Genomic DNA, 16504 nt, shown 5'->3' on the forward strand with positions numbered 1-16504 from the left:
ATTACGCCAGTACAGCCACCTCCCTCTTGACTGGGCGCACAGCGAGCTCGAAGCGCCAGGAAGCACTCCATCACATCGTGTTGGCGGAGGTCTCCAGCAGCAGTTCCGTCACCACCAGCATACCCACCCGGCCTCCACACCCGAATCCCTCAACCACCGTCGCCGCATCTCTCCCACGCGTGCCTCAGCTCCTCGCCCCACCTTCTCCGCCCCAACACCGCCGTCAACATGACGACCCCGTCCTCCACCCTCGCGCCCATCTCCCCCATCACCGCCGCCGCACCAGCCCAATCCCTCACCACCGCCCTCAGCGTCCCCGCCATAAACTCTACCCCCGTCGAGCTAGACGGCACCCCCACGTCCCCCAGCGCCCCATCCCACCAGCGCGACCTCGCCACGGCAACGACGACCTTCTCGCCCACAGACGACGAGCTGCTCGAGGCCCTCGACGGCGCGGCGCCAGGCGTTAGACAAAGGGAACGCGAGAAGAGGGAGCGCGAACAGGAGGCCCGCCGCAGGGATCCGGCTGTTCTGGTGGATATCCCGCAGGAGCCGCGCGCGGAGGAGCTGGAGGCTGCGGAGGCGGGCGCGGGGGCTGGGGAGGGGAGTGGGAGCGGTGCTGGCGAGATGACGGGCGCGGCGGGGGTTGCTTGATTTGGGGGGGTGGGGGGACGGAAGGAAGTGGTGAGGGCTGGGGTTGGGGAGTTCGGGGAGAGAAAGCCTGCAATCCGGGGTCCTGCGGAATAGGCGTTTTCGGCGCTGTCGCGGCGGGTTGGAGTGTTATGGTCATCTTGAGCGATTTTGGAGGAGTTCTGCGGAGTTTCTGTGCGTTCGGCCGGCGATGTCTTGGTGACGACGGCGACTGCAACGGCTGTGCGGGACTGCGGGTTCGTAGGTGGAAGTTCATGGATTGTACACGTGTCGCGAAGTACGTGTAGCTATCCGGGTAGCCAGACGCAAAGAAGCTCCTTCACAGTTCTATCTCGCTCGTACCTGGCTGCAAGCCTCCGTGCTGTCCTACCTCCTTACTACGTGAGCCCATGATTCAGATGTACGGCTCCTGACTGTGCACAGTGCATCTTGCATCTGGCTTGTTCGTCCTCAGAATTGACCACTGGAGGCTCGCCCTTCCTCAACCTATGTACAGCCACTTTCTCTTGGACACACTGTCAAGCCGTGATCCGTTCAGCACCGTGATGGGCGTTTCCTGTTGGTAAAATGGGCCGCAGGGTTAGCAGATGAGGGCAGCCAGCTCGTGGACGTTGAGAGGATCAGGTGCAGATCAAGGTGTTGGCCATGCTTCTAGGAAGAATTTTATATCGGATCTAGCTGAAACGACGCTCTACCTCCGGGAGCTTCGATCTTGGACACGGAAGCTTCGTGTGGTTTAAGACAGTTCCAGGAGCTGCGAAGGGTGGATGCAGATCTGAAGAGTGCCCGTGGAGACGCGGCTTCGATTTTGTGGACTTTAGACGTTGGAAGTATTCGGACGCTGAAGCATTGGGAGCGTTCTCATGATCATGGGTCTTTTCTCCCCTGCAACTAGCAAGATGGAGCTTTACATAGCTACTTCATTACGGTATAGAATCGCTGTTTCGGACCTTACAGATGCAGGCGCAAACCCCCTTAGGGCGACATGCGGTTTTAGCTTGTAGCATTGGTTGCATAGAGCGAGTAGAGACATCCGGGTCGTTGGCTTCGGAAACGGCATCCTAGTGTCAGTTTGATAGAAGAGACTACAAGAACGTGATATAATTACTTACCGTAGCTGCAATCGGTTGTTCCACTGGCTAACTTCCTGAATCGAAGCACTTGGTTTCTTGGCCACACTCCGTGAGTGTCTGCATTGAGACATTGCGTAGACGTTAACCTTATTTAGAACAGCGGTTCTAGATTAGGTCTAGGGGGGCGAAGCTTGCGATGGGTATGTGGTGGCTCCGCATATTTTCAATCTCGACAAACCTGGGATGAGCCAAGATTCCGGTCTGCAGCTCAGTCAGTAATCAGTATGGCATACCTACGGAAGCCATACAGAGAGATAGATACCGAAGCAGTTCAGCAAATTGTTAGAGCTTGGTCTCTTGAGGGCAGTTGGGCTAAGCCTAACGAGCTCAGAGACTTGCACTTCCCATTGATGATGCTCCTCACGCCACAGGAAGACACGTGTTGTTGCTATCAACACGTATCCTGTTGGCCTCCTTCATCTGGAGCCTGGACGATGGATTGCGGGTCCTTAGACTGGTTTGCTACTGTTGCGAACGGCGATTGAGGGGCCTGGTCTAGCAATTGGTTGCCTGCTCCCCTAGTATGACTTGTGAGACCTTGGACTGGGTTACTACTGATTGGAAGCTCCACGCTTCTAGCTTTCATACTGGCAGTGAAGTAATCGCGGACGGCGAGATACTGCTGGTGGAGCTCTGGTGATACAGCCCCGGGTTCCTTGGCGGCCTGAAGTAGGTTTAACAGCTGCTGTTTGTCTTCGATAGCGTCTATGTTGCTAGACATTGTTAGTATATGAAGCCTGCCGCCTTTCAGTAATAGAGAGCTTACTTATTCTCTTTGTAGATGACCTGCTTGAAGACATGGTGAAAGGCCTTGACCTTTCTCTTGTCGGCGCGCGCCTTCTTCAGCATGTCCTTTTCATTATCCCTCTTCTTCCACTTAGCCTGTCTCGCCATGGCCTTGGCTAGCTGGCTCTCCGTCATCTGGCTCCACGGCTTCTTCACTCGTGTCATGGCGTATGATAGCGCGTAGCGGGCGAAGCTGAGCACGGGATGATTGTAAGAAGGCGGTAATGGGCGAAGTGGATAGTCAACGTAAGATGTGGCCCGCTGGATCAGAGCGTAGATTGGAAAGGTGTAGATAACATAAGAAACCTAGGTGGAGTTGCAATCGAGGGTGGGTTGCATATCACATAATGGCAGTAACCACATCCGACGTCATTTGTAGTTAACCGCATCAGGGTCGAAGCCAGAGTCGACTAAAGTAGTTTCCATCTTACAAAGAGCTGCCTAGAGCCTGGCTCGATCTTTCTAGCCGCCATCATTGTGATGAACTCTCAAGGTTCGTGTTCTTGATATTCTCGCACTATGTGATTGCAACTCTCCCTCACTTGCTACTCTGAGCCATTACGCTGAGGTGGCTCGTTGACAATCATTTCTAGGGTAGATTTGTTTTATCGCGGATACGCCGTCTCCGGGCAAAGCTTTGAAGGCGGTTGTGTGGTTCAGGGGTCCCTTGACATGGGTGTGAATGGCGTTCTCGGGACCTGAACCGGGCGTCGATCCGTCGAGTGCGGCAAGTTTAGCGCGACGCCCCACCAAGGGTCCGCTAGTAAACACGCCCCGCGTTCCCATCATCTCACCGCCGTTCCTGAGCGCAACTTGCTTTCTACATACCGCGTTCAGGTCGATTTTTTGGATCACTCTTCCCTTGGGTAGCTTCTTGCGTTCACCAGCAATCAAAGAGTCCCACTTGCATCATGAGGGGCGAGGTACGTACAGCACGGCGCGTCGCCTACGCGTCTCAACGCTGCCCAGCAACAAGCTGACGGTCTACAACCAGGTATGCCACATCCATATCGGCCAGGCTGGGGTTCAGCTTGGGAACAGCGCCTGGGAACTGTGAGCATGCTGCAAGAGCGTGGTACACTCCACAATCGCCTTCTGACAGCATGCTTACCCAGCTACCTCCTGGAACACGGGCTCAAGCCCGACGGACGCCCCGATACTGCCAGTGAGAACGCTGGAGAGGGCGGCTCTTTCCAGACCTTCTTCAACGAGACGAGCAACGGAAAATACGTGCCTCGCTCTATCTTCGTGGATCTTGACCCTTCGGTAAGCCCGTCTACCCTCCGGCTCGACGCAAGCCCGTGCCAAACAAGTGGCTGACACGATTACAGCCAATCGATGAGATCCGTACTGGAGCGTACCGTCAGCTCTTCCACCCCGAACTTCTGATCAGTGGCAAAGAGGACGCTTCAAACAACTGTACGGCGAGTTCCAACAACGTGAGCGGGAGAGGTTGCTGACACTGGGCCAGATGCTCGAGGCCACTATACCGTTGGCAAGGAGCTTGTGGACAGCGTCATCGATCGTGTTCGACGCGTTGCTGGTGGGAGCACAGAACCTAACCCGACATCTCGGAACGCTGATAATCTCCAGATAATTGCTCGTCCCTGCAAGGCTTCTTGATCTTCCACTCATTCGGCGGCGGCACGGGTTCCGGGTTCGGCGCCCTTCTCCTTGAAAGGCTCGCTACCGACTACGGCAAGAAGTCGAAGCTGGAATTCGCTGTGTACCCCGCACCACGCGTGTCGACTTCGGTGGTGGAGCCTTACAATGCCGTCCTGTCCACCCACAGCACCATTGAGAGCTCGGATTGTACCTTTCTGGTCGACAATGAAGCCGTGTACGATATCTGTCGGCGGAACCTCGACATCCCTCGGCCAAACTTCGAGCACCTCAATCGTCTCATCGCTCAAGTCGTCAGCTCGATCACCTCGAGCTTGCGCTTTAATGGCGCGCTCAACGTTGATCTGAACGAGTTTCAGACGAACCTCGTTCCATATCCAAGGATTCACTTTCCTCTGATCTCGTACGCGCCAGTTATATCTGCGAAGAAGAGCTCTCACGAGAGCTTTAAGGTCCAAGACCTGACGTTCCAATGTGAGTCCATATTCCCGATACTAGGCTTATCACACACCTTTTCTGCTCTAGTTCTTCGTGGTGCAATCAGCCGAGATGGTCAATCCATAACGCAAGCCTTGCGCAAGGAGAGGATGCATGCCTCGCCCTTCTACCTTACTGACAGAACCCAGGTTTCGAGCCGCAGAACCAAATGGTCGTTTGTGACCCTCAGAAGGGCAAATGTAAGTGTCTGAAATTCCCATAACCTTCGACCGCACTGACTCGTAACTGCAGACATGGCCGTGGCCTTGCTGTATCGAGGCGATGTTATTCCGCGAGACTGCAACGCCGCGATTGCCGCACTGAAAGCCAAGTCGTCATTCAACCTGGTCGAGTGGTGTCCAACAGGCTTTAAGGTTGGCATCAATCTAGAAAGTACGGGCTCCGTTTCCTCCCAGCTAGTAGATGCTAACCTTGCTTGTCTCTAGAGCCAAAACACGTCCCCGGCAGCGAGTTGGCAACCGCAGACAGGAGTGTCTCGATGCTGAGCAACACAACGGCCATTGCAGAGGCCTGGAGCCGGCTTGACCATAAGTTTGACCTAATGTACTCGAAGCGTGCGTTCGTCCACTGGTATGTGGGTGAAGGTATGGAGGAAGGAGAGTTCTCCGAGGCACGCGAGGACTTGGCCGCGCTGGAGAAGGACTATGAGGAGGTCGCCAGTGATAGCTTGGAGGAGGGTGCGGATGATGGTGAGTATTAGAGGGGGTTGCATCGAAAGGCCGATGAAGCGGCTACGGCATTGGGTGGCCTTCCCGTTCTTGGGTTTGGAACTTTGATCGTTGGAGATTATGAGGACGCACTCACGTGAACTATGAAGGGTTGTCTGGAATACGGTAGCAGACGAGACCGAATCATGATAGCATGATATGATTGATGGATTTCAGCTATTATAAAAGTGCTTGATAAAAGATCATTCAACAGTCCTCGGGGGTCCAGAAACAGTAGTTATCAAGTTCGTACGGCAGCAGCATGGACTGGAACTTGTCCATTGCTCGACGAGCAGAGCGGGAGCATGCTCGATGTGGCGATGCTTGCCACGAGCTCTCAGCCCTGCGAGACACAGGACCCCGCGTTGGCACCAACGGGTTCCCCAGACCTCGAACCACCTCACTGCACCACACCCAACCGGCGGAATGTTCACCCAATTCTCGCGACTACGCCTTCCGACCTTTGGCTTCGGGAGCAAGGCACCCACAGTCGACATCCCCCCGGTCGAGATCCACGATGTCGAAGAAGCCGCCGACAAGCGGCCGCGAACGTTGAAGCACCTCATCCGCGCCAACCACGTCAACCACTCAATCATCTACCACAACCTGCAGTTCCACAACCACAACAACCACGTACGCTCGCACATGGCTAGCAGCTCCTGTATGAGCGTTGCGCTAAGCAGTCAGCCCACCAGATACTAGGCTCGGCCTATATCCTCGGCGCGAGTCCGGAGCACCTGAACGAGATATACGATAAGGAGTCGAAAGAGCTGGAGCCGTGGCATGATTCGCCGGGGGAGATCTCCAAGGATGACTGGAGGGACTTTTTAGGCAAGAGGGAGTCCGTGGCCAGCTTTCTTGCAGCGAGGCAGTGTTCGGAGGCTGATTGCTGCCAGGTACCAGCGCGCATTCGTCGACTACTTCGAGGACCAGCTTGTACAATACGGCTATGACTGGAAGCAGCTCGTCCATGACTACATGTTCGAGGGCAAAGAGCCCCTCATCAACAGCATGATCTCAGGCCGTGAGTCCCTTCGTAACGCCCCTCCTCTCCTCAGCCATCCAACTGACACCTCAACCCTGCAGTCGGCCACCCCCTCATCCACCTAGGCTACGGCTTCGAGCTCTCCTCCCGCACCGTCGCCATCGAAGCGCTCGCCCACGCAACCTGCTTCCACAACTATCTGCATAAGTATCTCGACGACCCGTCCTACACCAAGCCCTCAACCTACACGTCGCGCTCCGTCCTCGAGATCCTCAAAAACGTCTCCAACGACAAGCGCTTCGACGACCTCTTCGCCGAGCCCGGCGCAGACAATATCGCGCCCCTGCTCGGCGACCACGAGGCCGAGGTGCTGGAGCACTGGAACGCGTGGCAGGTCGAGGATCCGCGGGCGCAGTTCGAGGAGAGCCAGAAGGCAGCGGTGGCGCTGCTGGTTGGGACGCCACGGCCGGGAGGGAGGGAGGGGAAATACGACTTCTTCATCGTGCATCTGCTGACGAGCTCGCACGCTGTGCGTATCCTGCTGCCGCTGATTCCGGCCAAGTTCCAGGTCCCGCTTGTGAGGCAGTGGTGGCTGTTTGCGCTGGCGGTGTATGTCGCGCAGTTGAGGCCGGCTGTCGAGATGGGCAGGATCACGGAGTATGAGCTGGGGGGGAGGGACTGGAAGTTTGTGGTGGACAAGGCGCTGAAGGGGCCGCATTCGCTGGACGCGCATTATGTCAAAGGTAGGCCGTCGCCGGGGAGAACACTGGCCACATGGTTTGGCTGACATGACTTTCAGCTTGCCGAGCCATGAAGGAAGCGGCGCACACCTGGGGCGACAAGGAGAACTTCTACCTCAAAGCAGCCGTCAAGTTTGCGGATGAGTTCGATTCTTGGGGCGGGTTCGGGGCGATGGATGAGGAGGGTAAGATGCATGAGCGCAGGATCTCAACTTGATGCTGTGAGAGCAGGAGAGGTTGTGGAGACTAGTTTGGATCCTACCTTTCAGTCGTTCATGTAACGAGGTTGACGAGGAGCTCACATGGGTTTGGGTCTTGGATGTTGAGCATCAGGCATCAGGCATCAAGCCTTCTTTCGGGCTGGTGTTTCGAGGACGCCTGCGCGGTTCCCGATCTCTTTGCTTTTGGGCTGTTCTACTGTGGATAGTTGTAGGAGCTACTCGAATCCAGGTCAATTTGTCTCGTCCAGGTCGTATCCGCTAACCGCCCAGGTGGTAATCACCGACAGAGGCAGAAGCTCTCGAGTCGGAGAGCACTTGTATCAATGGCACTCAACATCCCGTTGATTAGCTATGTACGTTGCCGGTGGCGAGAATCGCCTTGACAACGTTGCGTTGTTCAGGCGGTGCGGTCATTAACTCGACGTGTGTCAACCGTCATGGCAGAAGTAGAGATAGTGCCCGCCCCGTCACACCTAACTGCCTGACATGTGTCAATCGTCATGCAGAAGTAAAGGAGTTGGGCGTGACGGGGCGATTACTCGAGAGACAGGGATGCGAGGGCAGCAGAGGGGACCAGGCGTTTTAAGCGGGATCCACTCGGGCGTGCAGGTGCTCAGCAAAGGCGTTGGAGGACCTCTTGAGTTGCCCGCCATATGGTGCCCGGGTCGTGCGGGAAGGGTTTCGAGCTTGACAAAGATGCTGGAGATAGAGTGCGCCGACAGCCAGTGACACCATGGGGTTCGAGAGGAAAGAGGTCTCGTGTGCTTGGCGCTGTGTATGGGGCAGATGGAGGTCTACCGAACTGCATGCTGGCGGTTGAACAATCCCGTCATGCGGCAAAGGGTGATCGGCATTCCTGACGCATGTGCTGTCACACTTCTTGACGAGCAGCAACAACAACAACAACAACAAGATCGCCCAAGCCTCTGCGGGAGACGGATAAGCCTCAAGCCGGGAGAGGAGAAGCTTTTGATCTGCGGGAGCGAGATGGGCTCGGTGGCCGACAGCGTGTCCGTCTCCGAGACCGACGCGGGCTTGGCCCAATGTTTTCAGCTCTGACATCACATGCCTGCCCTGTCCGGCTGCTGTCCAACCCTGCCCGAAATCTCCCCCAGCAAGCTTTCTAAGCGTCCAGCGCCCGGTTCCGGCGCTTCCCTCGTCCTGCTAATTCATATCGTGCCCCCTTTCCCTACTCGTTCCCTAGACACAATCTCTGCTAGGGCTCACTGCGCTGCTTGATTGAGTGATTGTCTCTTCCACCATCATCGCCGCAGCATGTCCGCCCTCAAGAAAGCGCTCAACAAACTCAAGCCCCGCTCCGGCGACAACAGCGCCGCTCAGAGCGACAATGAATCCGTCGACAGCGGCCTGATCAATGGCACCAGCAGAACTAACAGCGTTGCCCCAGTCAACGGCGACACGTCCCCCCGACGGTCCAGTGGAGCATTTACCCGCAGCAGCGGCACCTTTGGCCGCAACAGTGCACAGTTCAGTCGGCGGAGTCTGGACGATGGCAGCCACAGGCGTACCCTCAGCCCCATGAAGGCCGTCAAGCAGAAGCTGCACATCGGCGATGACTCGTCTTCCGACGACACTCCCCTCAACCGGGAAGGCGAGCACATGAGCAAGAACCAGCAGCGGAAGCACGAGAAGCAGGCCGAGCTCGAGAAGCGGAAGCTGGAGAACAAGAAGCGCGAAGAGGAGGAGGCCAAGAAGCGGCAGGAGGAGGACGAGCGCGCCAGGAGGGAAGAGCCGCCGGAAGTGCGCGAGCGGTACGGCGTCCTCCCGGTCAACAACTACGCGGGAGAGTGGAAGCACGAGGAACGGACCAATTTGCTTCAGATCTCCGCCAAAGACGTGGGCAAGGAGGTCACCTTCAGAGCCCGCATCCACAATGTGCGCAAGATGAGTTCCAAGCTCGTCTTCTTCGTCTTCCGGCAGCAGACGGCTACAATCCAGGGCGTGCTTCAAGAGCATGGCGCGATATCGCACCACATGATGTGGTGGGCCGAGCACATTGACGTCGAGTCCGTTGTGCTCGTCAAGGGCATAGTGCAGGAGCCCAAGGCCAAGCAGGGTGAGGTCATTGGAGCAACCATCCACGATGCGGAGATATCTGTCCATTGGCTCCACGTCGAGGCTCAGGTCACTGACAGCTTGCCATTTACTGTTGCGGAAGCCGAGGTCACGAAGAAGGAGACGGAAGACGAAGACGACCATCGAGTGGTTGTGTCCGACAGGACTCGGTGGGCCAATCGCATCATCGACCTGCGAACCACTGCCTCTCAAAGCATCTTCCGCATTCAGGCGGGTATCTGCAACCTCTTCCGCTCATATCTTGATGATCATGGCTTTGTTGAGATCCACACGCCCAAGCTGCAAGGAGGCGCCACAGAGTCAGGCGCAAGTGTCTTCAAGATTGACTACTTCGGTCGGCCAGCGTTCTTGGCGCAGAGTCCACAGCTAGCCAAGCAGATGTGCATATCAGCAGACTTCGGCAGGGTGTATGAGATCGGTGCCGTCTTCCGCGCCGAGAACAGCAATACTCATCGACACATGACCGAGTACACCGGTCTCGATATCGAGATGGCGATAGATGAGCACTATTATGAGGTCCTGCGAGTCCTCGACCACACGTTCAAAGCCATCTTCAAGGGCATATACGAAAGGTACGGTCACGAATTGGAGGTCATCAAGCGCAAGTTCCCGCACGAAGACCTAGTTTGGCGTGAGGATACACCGATCATTCCCTTCAAAATGGGCATCAGGATGCTCAACGAGTCCGGCTGGCGAGACGAGAACGGCAACGAACTGCCGGAGACGGAGGATCTTGGAACCAGGGACGAGATCCAGCTCGGCAAACTTGTGAAGGAGCAGTACAACACCGACTACTATGTGCTCGACAAGTTCCCAGCCTCCGCCCGGCCTTTCTACGCCATGCCTGACCCTAACGATCCGACGGTCACCAACTCCTTTGATATCTTCCTCCGAGGCCAAGAGATCCTGAGCGGTGGTCAGCGTGTGCACGACTCGAAGACCCTGATTGCACAGATGGAGAAGCTGAAGGTTGATCCGCGAACGATGGAGGAGTATATTCAGGGCTTCGAGTGGGGCGCGCCCCCTCATGGCGGCGGCGGCATCGGGTTGGAGCGCATGCTTATGCTACTCCTCAACCTCGGCGATATCCGACACGGCTCCCTCTTCCCAAGAGATCCCAAGAGCCTGCCGGCGAAGCCAGCGATCAAGCAGCTCCGACACCCAGAAGCGAGTACCCTCCACCCGCCATGGGAAGGCAAGGACAAAGTCCTCGCACAAGAAGAACTTCAGCCCATCGAGAAGCTCATCGCCAACTACGGCGACGCGACCAACACATCCTACCTGGAAGAGCGCACCCAAATCTGGCGCGACGAGCACACCGGTGCCGCAATCGGGTACGCCGTCCAAGACGGCTTCGCCATCACGCTCGGCGACCCGCTGTGCCACCCGTCCCAATACACCAAAACCATCGCCGGGTACCTCAAGTTCATCAAAAAAGAGCGCAGCCTCAAACCGCTCTGGATGCTCGTCGGCGCCGCCGTCGAAGAAGTCCTAGCTGAGCGCTTCAACTGGCGCACCTTCTCCTGCGTCGCCGAGCAGCGCGTCGACCCCTCCAACAACGCCGCCCAGCACGACTCCGAGATCCAGCGCAAGATCCGACATGCCGAGAAGGAAGGCATCAAGATCACCGACATCCCCATCGGCGACCCCGTGCCCCAAGACGTCCGCAGAAAAGTCGATGCGAGAGTGCAGGACTGGCTTGCGAACCGCAAGGGCCGCCAAGTCCATCTCACGGACATCCATCCCTGGAAGGATATGGAGCACCGCCAGTACCACTACGCAGCCGACAAGGACGGCACGATGCACGCGCTCGTCGTGATGGCGCAGCTCTCCCCCGACCACGGCTGGCAAGTGAAATACAGCCTCGACTTCCCCGGCGCGCCATCAGGAACCATCGAGTACATCGTCACGCACGCGCTCAAGGTGGTCGCGGCCGCGGGCGCCACAAACGTGACGTTCGGCGGCGGCGCGAGCAGCCATTTCACCCCCGGACACAACCTTAAGGGCGCCCGCGTCAAGGTCCTGAGCAAGGCTTACCATGCCATTGCCTCGGAGCTGAAGCTCACCAATAAGAGCGAGTTCAGGGAGAAGCTGGGCGCCCAGGCGGATCCGGTCTATGTGTGTTATCCGCCGCATGGGCTGGGGCCGATGGGTGTCAAGGCTATCCTTGCGTTTTTGGAGGATGAGTGAGGGGGAGGGATGGGATGGCGGACTTGATCGGGATGGCGGGGCTGGTGCTGGTGCCGGTGCTGGTGCCGATGCCGGTGCCGATGCCAGTAATGTTATAGGGATGGCGGACTGAGCGGGCCTGTGGTCAAGAGCATGCATTCTCGATCCCTTTCGGTGTAGCCCCTGCTGGCGCTGGTGTACGCTAAGTGTGTTACCCTGGTTTTTTTTTACCTGCTATTAGATATCCTCGGGGTTGCGATCCTCCTAATTCTAACTTAATACATTCACCTTACAACACATTGCTGCATGCTCGGTTGGCACGGCAAAAACTTGGATTGTTGGGTTCTTGTGAGGGAACACTACAGCCCAGCCCGTAAGAAGTTCTGGACACGAGGACGGAGTCCAAAAGCATAAAATCATGTCCCTCTAGTGAAGCTAGACTCCTACATCCAAAAACACCCAAGAGCAAAACTTCACCCCCAACGCCCTCAATGCCGCCTTCCTCAAGCCGTCTCAGCGGAAACATGGCCCCCACAACTCCCTAATGGATCCTATCCAACCGCGCACGATTCATGACGATCTGGTCGTCAACCCGATCCGTCTTCTCCGTCACACGGGCAATCGTCTTGTTCTGCGCGTCAATCTCCGTGCCCATGGCTCGGCCGAGGTTGTTGAGCCGCTTCGCCGCGCCGTGCAGCTGGTCGAGGTTGCTGTCGATCTCGTTCTCCATCTCGTCGTCGTCGCTGTCGGCTTCGAACTGGTCTGAGGGGAAAGGCGGGGGTTGTTAGTAGGCGAGTTTTGCGAAAGATGGAGAAGTGCCACTCTGTTAAGGGGAAGGAGGGGGAGTGAATTTGGGGGGAGGTGGGACCAGGAAGGATCCGAGGAGCTTACATTTGGCGCGCTCCGCCAACGACGCCTTTGAAGGCGGCGCGGCGCCTGGCCCTTCTCGTAGGTCTTTGCCCGTCTCCTGCTGCCGCGACGAGGACGCGTAGGCGGCGGCGCGGGTGGCGTCGCGTTGTTCGCGTTCGCGGCGGTGCGTGTCCATGATGCCCTGGTCGCGGGCTTCTTTGCGCGAGGCTTTTGTGAAGCTGAGGGTGGGGGAAGGGTTAGCTGCTAAGTTTGCGTTTAGGAAATGGAGGGGATGGGCGGCGGCTTACGGGTTCCCGACGTGCATGGCCCACATGCTGCGGTTCAGGTGCTTGAGCTCGCGGGCTTTTTCTTCGGCGATGCGGTTCTGGTTCGCGGCTCTGTCGGGCGGGTGTTAGCGCTTTGAGACTTGTAGTATGGGTGCCGGTGTCAGCTCACTTGTCTAGGTTCAACTCGGTGTTGTGGATTCGTTCGCCTTGGGCGCCCAGTCTGGATAGAGTCTAGAGATCGATTGGTACATGTCTTGATCCGGGGGCCAACAGGCTGCACTTACATCTCTTCCCGACGCCTCAGCCTCCTCAGCCAACCGCAGCGCGTTCCTCGTAGACGCCACATCCTGCTGCTTGATGAACTTGATTTGCTGTTTCGTAGCCTGCACGTCTTCCTCCTCCTCTTCCTCTGCCGTGAGCTGTCGATCGCCATACCCGCCATAGCCCTGGCCCTCACCACCAGCACCGTACGTGCTCCCGCCCTGATCCTCCCGTTGCTGTACTCGTTGCTGCGCACCACCAAACAACTCCTGTCTCCCCGCGTCCGTCGACATGGTGTCCTGCGAGTCGGCCCGCGCAAACCCTCCGTAACCTCCCGGCCGGGCTGTCGCTGATGCTGCGCTCGCGGGTGACCCGTATCTGTTCTGCCCGTATGCCGCCTGCGAAGTTCCTCCGGCGCTGTAGCCGCCGGGCGGGACGGGGCTCTTGTCTCTCCTATAGGGGTCCATTCCCCCGTTGTTGCTATTGTAGGGGGGAGGAGCTGGGCTGGATGTCTGTCGGTAATCTTGCGGCGCCTTCTGGGCATACGGGTCTGGGCCTGCTTGTGGTTGGGCGTAAGGATTGCTGGAAGCCGGTGCTGCTTTGGTGTCTTTGCTCTTTGACCTGCTTCCGAAGAGGGCGTTGCGGGTCGAGGTGTCGTCGTCGGTGGCCTCGCTGCCTTTTTTGCTAAAGCCGAATTTCTTCATGGTGAAGTGTACTGACTGAGTGTATGCCAGTTGTCGAGCCTGTTGAGTCTTCAGGGCGTTTGCGTGTTGTTGTTACAGGGGCAGTGGGCAAGCTGGCGAAGTTGCTACAATGCGTGTCGCGGGCTGTGCTTCAGCCCACTTGCGGAACAGGGGAGGCACCAAAATAGAAAGCCGAGGCGGGATCTTGGCACGGTTGAAAGGGACGACATCTTTCATCATTCTACTAAATTTACTCCTATCTACTCAGCGCAAGACACTCATAATGACTCAACCAATTAATTTGCTAGCCGCACCTCAGTCCTCGCAAAGCTGTATATCCAAAACGGCTGATAGCACTGTGGAATTCACAGAAAGGCTCCAATTATAGTCAAGATCGAAAGACCCCTGCCTGAAGAAATTCTTAAGGTTTCTTCAGCTGGACGTGGACCGGCCGAACCTTGCCATTCATACACCGTAGAAGCGAGTGCGAAACAACAAGTATTTGATGGACATGACAATGGCCTTCCTCACTACGTTGTTCGCTGGCGCCCCCTCCTCACCACCACTTGCTGTGTCTCTAACCGCATTTTCAACCGCGATCGCAGCCGCTGAACTCGCGCGTGTAGTCCTATTTGTAGCGGTATCTTGATCGAGAGCGGGACCTTAGAGGGCGGCAGCGACGGTTAGCGATGGCTGTAACACGACCTGCAGACTGTAGAACTTCAGCGATATCATCAATGGCTTCTAGCGCTTGGATTTAATATTAGGCAGATAGGTGTGGAGCTAGGCTGCAGAACTACAGAAAAAGAAGACGAGAATATAGCGAAGTGACCGCGTGTACACGCCCGCGTAATACCTAACTATAGATTGAAGCTGGAGAGTCGAAAGCTTAGGATACAGGCTATTAGAGGACATGAAAAGAGACACACGTGCGATTTCTACTGTTAGTAAAAGAAACGGCAAAAATCAGGTTGTAAGCTAGGGCGTCCCCCATGCCAACTCCTACAAACATAACCTCAGCTAAGCTCCGAAGAGCAGGAGCATTCAGATTACGTTTCCCCGCATCAGGTGAAAACCTGACCCGTGGACCTCAGTTAAACATTCCGAGACGGCCAGGAATCGAACTGAAGACTGACGGATCGGGAATGACACAGTTTCACGAGTGAACGCGATACATGCACCAAACATTCATCTTCCGGCTTTCCAAGGTAGCGGAAGGAACTGAACTTTGCAATAGATGTAGTCACAAAACGGATGAGCGGTCCTTTCCTCACCGGTGCGGTGGCTCTTGCCTCCGCTTCTCTCCAGCGAACACTTTCGGCTTGGAGCGTATGTGTTTATGATGCTAAACGATAACCTCTCCTCTTTCGCTACGGCTTCTGCCAACGCTCTTTCTTTCTTCCACACATATCGGCTTAGCACACTCACCATATCTAGCACGGGATGAAAAGAACAGTGATAGTAGAGTAACGGTTCTTGAAACGAATAGAACAGACTTGTGATAGGTTTGAAAGCGCACTTCGACTGAAAACAGCCTCACACCGCACACGGATGCTAAGCCACTGCGAGTGTACGAGACGTTATGCTACTTATCCTACATTCACACATATAGAACAACCTACATCTGTGAGCTGTACAATACGGTGTTCCCAATATAACATAGATAATAGAGAGCTACAAGTAGTGGAGCCTCACAGAACCTAAATGTGATTATTACTCTACGACTAAGGGTTTCCGACGATAGTCTCTGCCTAGTTAGAAGTTTTGGATTCTGCAAGACTCGATGTTTTACAACTCTGTATCGCTTGCGTTACATGATGCGCTGGCCGTTCTACCGAAAAGCCTTTGCGGAGCTCATGGGATGAGGTTGTTCACGGAGAAACTCCCCTGCATTCAGCAACTTAGCGCATCCTACTACGGCAAGCATCAAACCAAATCGAGCATCGCTTCCAGGGCTCGACAAGGATCCATCACTATCGAGAATATCAGTAAGAGGCATCACCCTTGTTTCATTGCGAATATCCTCGGCCCCATCTTCAGGAAGGACGCTCTCATCCACCGCACCGGGCCTCAGGTACCAGTGGGTTCTAAGCTGCCAACCCAGTGTCCGTTCATAACATCTGCACACTAAAACTCCATAAGTATAGCTTCAGACTCCGAGGGCTTGCAAGTTTAAGTGAGCTTGGATCCTACAGCGAGCATCATGACCAGAATCTTCATGTGGGGCAGCCTGATATCTCTGCCCACTTGAGATCGATGCTTCCATGTTGCCCTCTCTGAGAGACGAGAGATACTCTGTTCAACAATTAATCCCAGTCAACAGAACTGGCGCCACTGGCCTCATCAGGGAGGGATGCCCTGATTACAATCGTTGCCGCCCACCCTGAATACGAAGTCACCGCTCTCGTCCGCGACGAAGAGAAAGCAGCTAAAGTCACACGTGCACTCCCCGCGTCAAAATCGTAATTGGACACCTCGACAGTGCGAAGATTCTCAAGGTGAAGCTGCAAAGGCAGACATCGTGTGCATTAAGTCCGCAGTTCTTTTCCAAGGATCTGGTTCTGGGATGCCAATAGAACATGTTGAAGACGGATCGATTGATTTCTTTGGGGTCATCGGGGGGAGTTAGCATATTCTGGTCACGGCCGCGAGGCATCTAAGAGACCGGAGAGGTTTGAGTACTATTTCCTACAGCTCCTGAGAGCACGAGATGGTAGCTACGAAGATGTCGAAGAGAGAAGTACAGTGACCGGAGCTTTTGGAAGCCTGCAGATCATGCTACGGTATGGTGCAAAACGCCAGCTAATGACTCAG

General features: G+C 56.0%; 6 protein-coding genes across 6 annotated transcripts; 4 read left to right on the forward strand and 2 right to left on the reverse strand.

Annotated features, from left to right (window-relative positions):
- Window positions 1-228: 228 nt before the first annotated feature.
- W97_03516 (uncharacterized protein) lies at window positions 229-654 on the forward strand (the record flags this gene model as incomplete). The annotated part of the gene is made up of 1 exon (XM_007781412.1): window positions 229-654. The coding sequence occupies one exon, from the start codon at window positions 229-231 to the stop codon at window positions 652-654; it is 426 nt and encodes a 141-aa protein (XP_007779602.1).
- A 1521-nt stretch (window positions 655-2175) lies between these two features.
- On the reverse strand, window positions 2176-2735 carry W97_03517 (uncharacterized protein; the record flags this gene model as incomplete). The annotated part of the gene is made up of 2 exons (XM_007781413.1): window positions 2176-2497; window positions 2551-2735. The coding sequence occupies 2 exons, from the start codon at window positions 2733-2735 to the stop codon at window positions 2176-2178; spliced, it is 507 nt and encodes a 168-aa protein (XP_007779603.1).
- A 746-nt stretch (window positions 2736-3481) lies between these two features.
- Window positions 3482-5391, forward strand: W97_03518 (tubulin alpha-2 chain; the record flags this gene model as incomplete). The annotated part of the gene is made up of 9 exons (XM_007781414.1): window positions 3482-3493; window positions 3565-3623; window positions 3686-3836; window positions 3902-3989; window positions 4042-4113; window positions 4164-4667; window positions 4820-4870; window positions 4923-5063; window positions 5117-5391. 9 exons carry the CDS (start codon window positions 3482-3484, stop codon window positions 5389-5391), a joined length of 1353 nt encoding a protein of 450 aa, XP_007779604.1.
- A 433-nt stretch (window positions 5392-5824) lies between these two features.
- On the forward strand, window positions 5825-7340 carry W97_03519 (uncharacterized protein; the record flags this gene model as incomplete). The annotated part of the gene is made up of 5 exons (XM_007781415.1): window positions 5825-6031; window positions 6094-6239; window positions 6295-6422; window positions 6485-7126; window positions 7183-7340. 5 exons carry the CDS (start codon window positions 5825-5827, stop codon window positions 7338-7340), a joined length of 1281 nt encoding a protein of 426 aa, XP_007779605.1.
- A 1279-nt stretch (window positions 7341-8619) lies between these two features.
- On the forward strand, window positions 8620-11631 carry W97_03520 (uncharacterized protein; the record flags this gene model as incomplete). Its single annotated transcript, XM_007781416.1, has 1 exon — window positions 8620-11631. The coding sequence occupies one exon, from the start codon at window positions 8620-8622 to the stop codon at window positions 11629-11631; it is 3012 nt and encodes a 1003-aa protein (XP_007779606.1).
- A 520-nt stretch (window positions 11632-12151) lies between these two features.
- W97_03521 (uncharacterized protein) lies at window positions 12152-13711 on the reverse strand (the record flags this gene model as incomplete). Its single annotated transcript, XM_007781417.1, has 5 exons — window positions 12152-12372; window positions 12502-12698; window positions 12768-12857; window positions 12916-12977; window positions 13031-13711. The coding sequence occupies 5 exons, from the start codon at window positions 13709-13711 to the stop codon at window positions 12152-12154; spliced, it is 1251 nt and encodes a 416-aa protein (XP_007779607.1).
- Window positions 13712-16504: the final 2793 nt, after the last annotated feature.

The sequence above is a fragment of the Coniosporium apollinis genome, assembly GCF_000281105.1.
Source record: "Coniosporium apollinis CBS 100218 chromosome Unknown supercont1.14, whole genome shotgun sequence".
Classification (NCBI taxonomy): domain Eukaryota; kingdom Fungi; phylum Ascomycota; class Dothideomycetes; genus Coniosporium; species Coniosporium apollinis.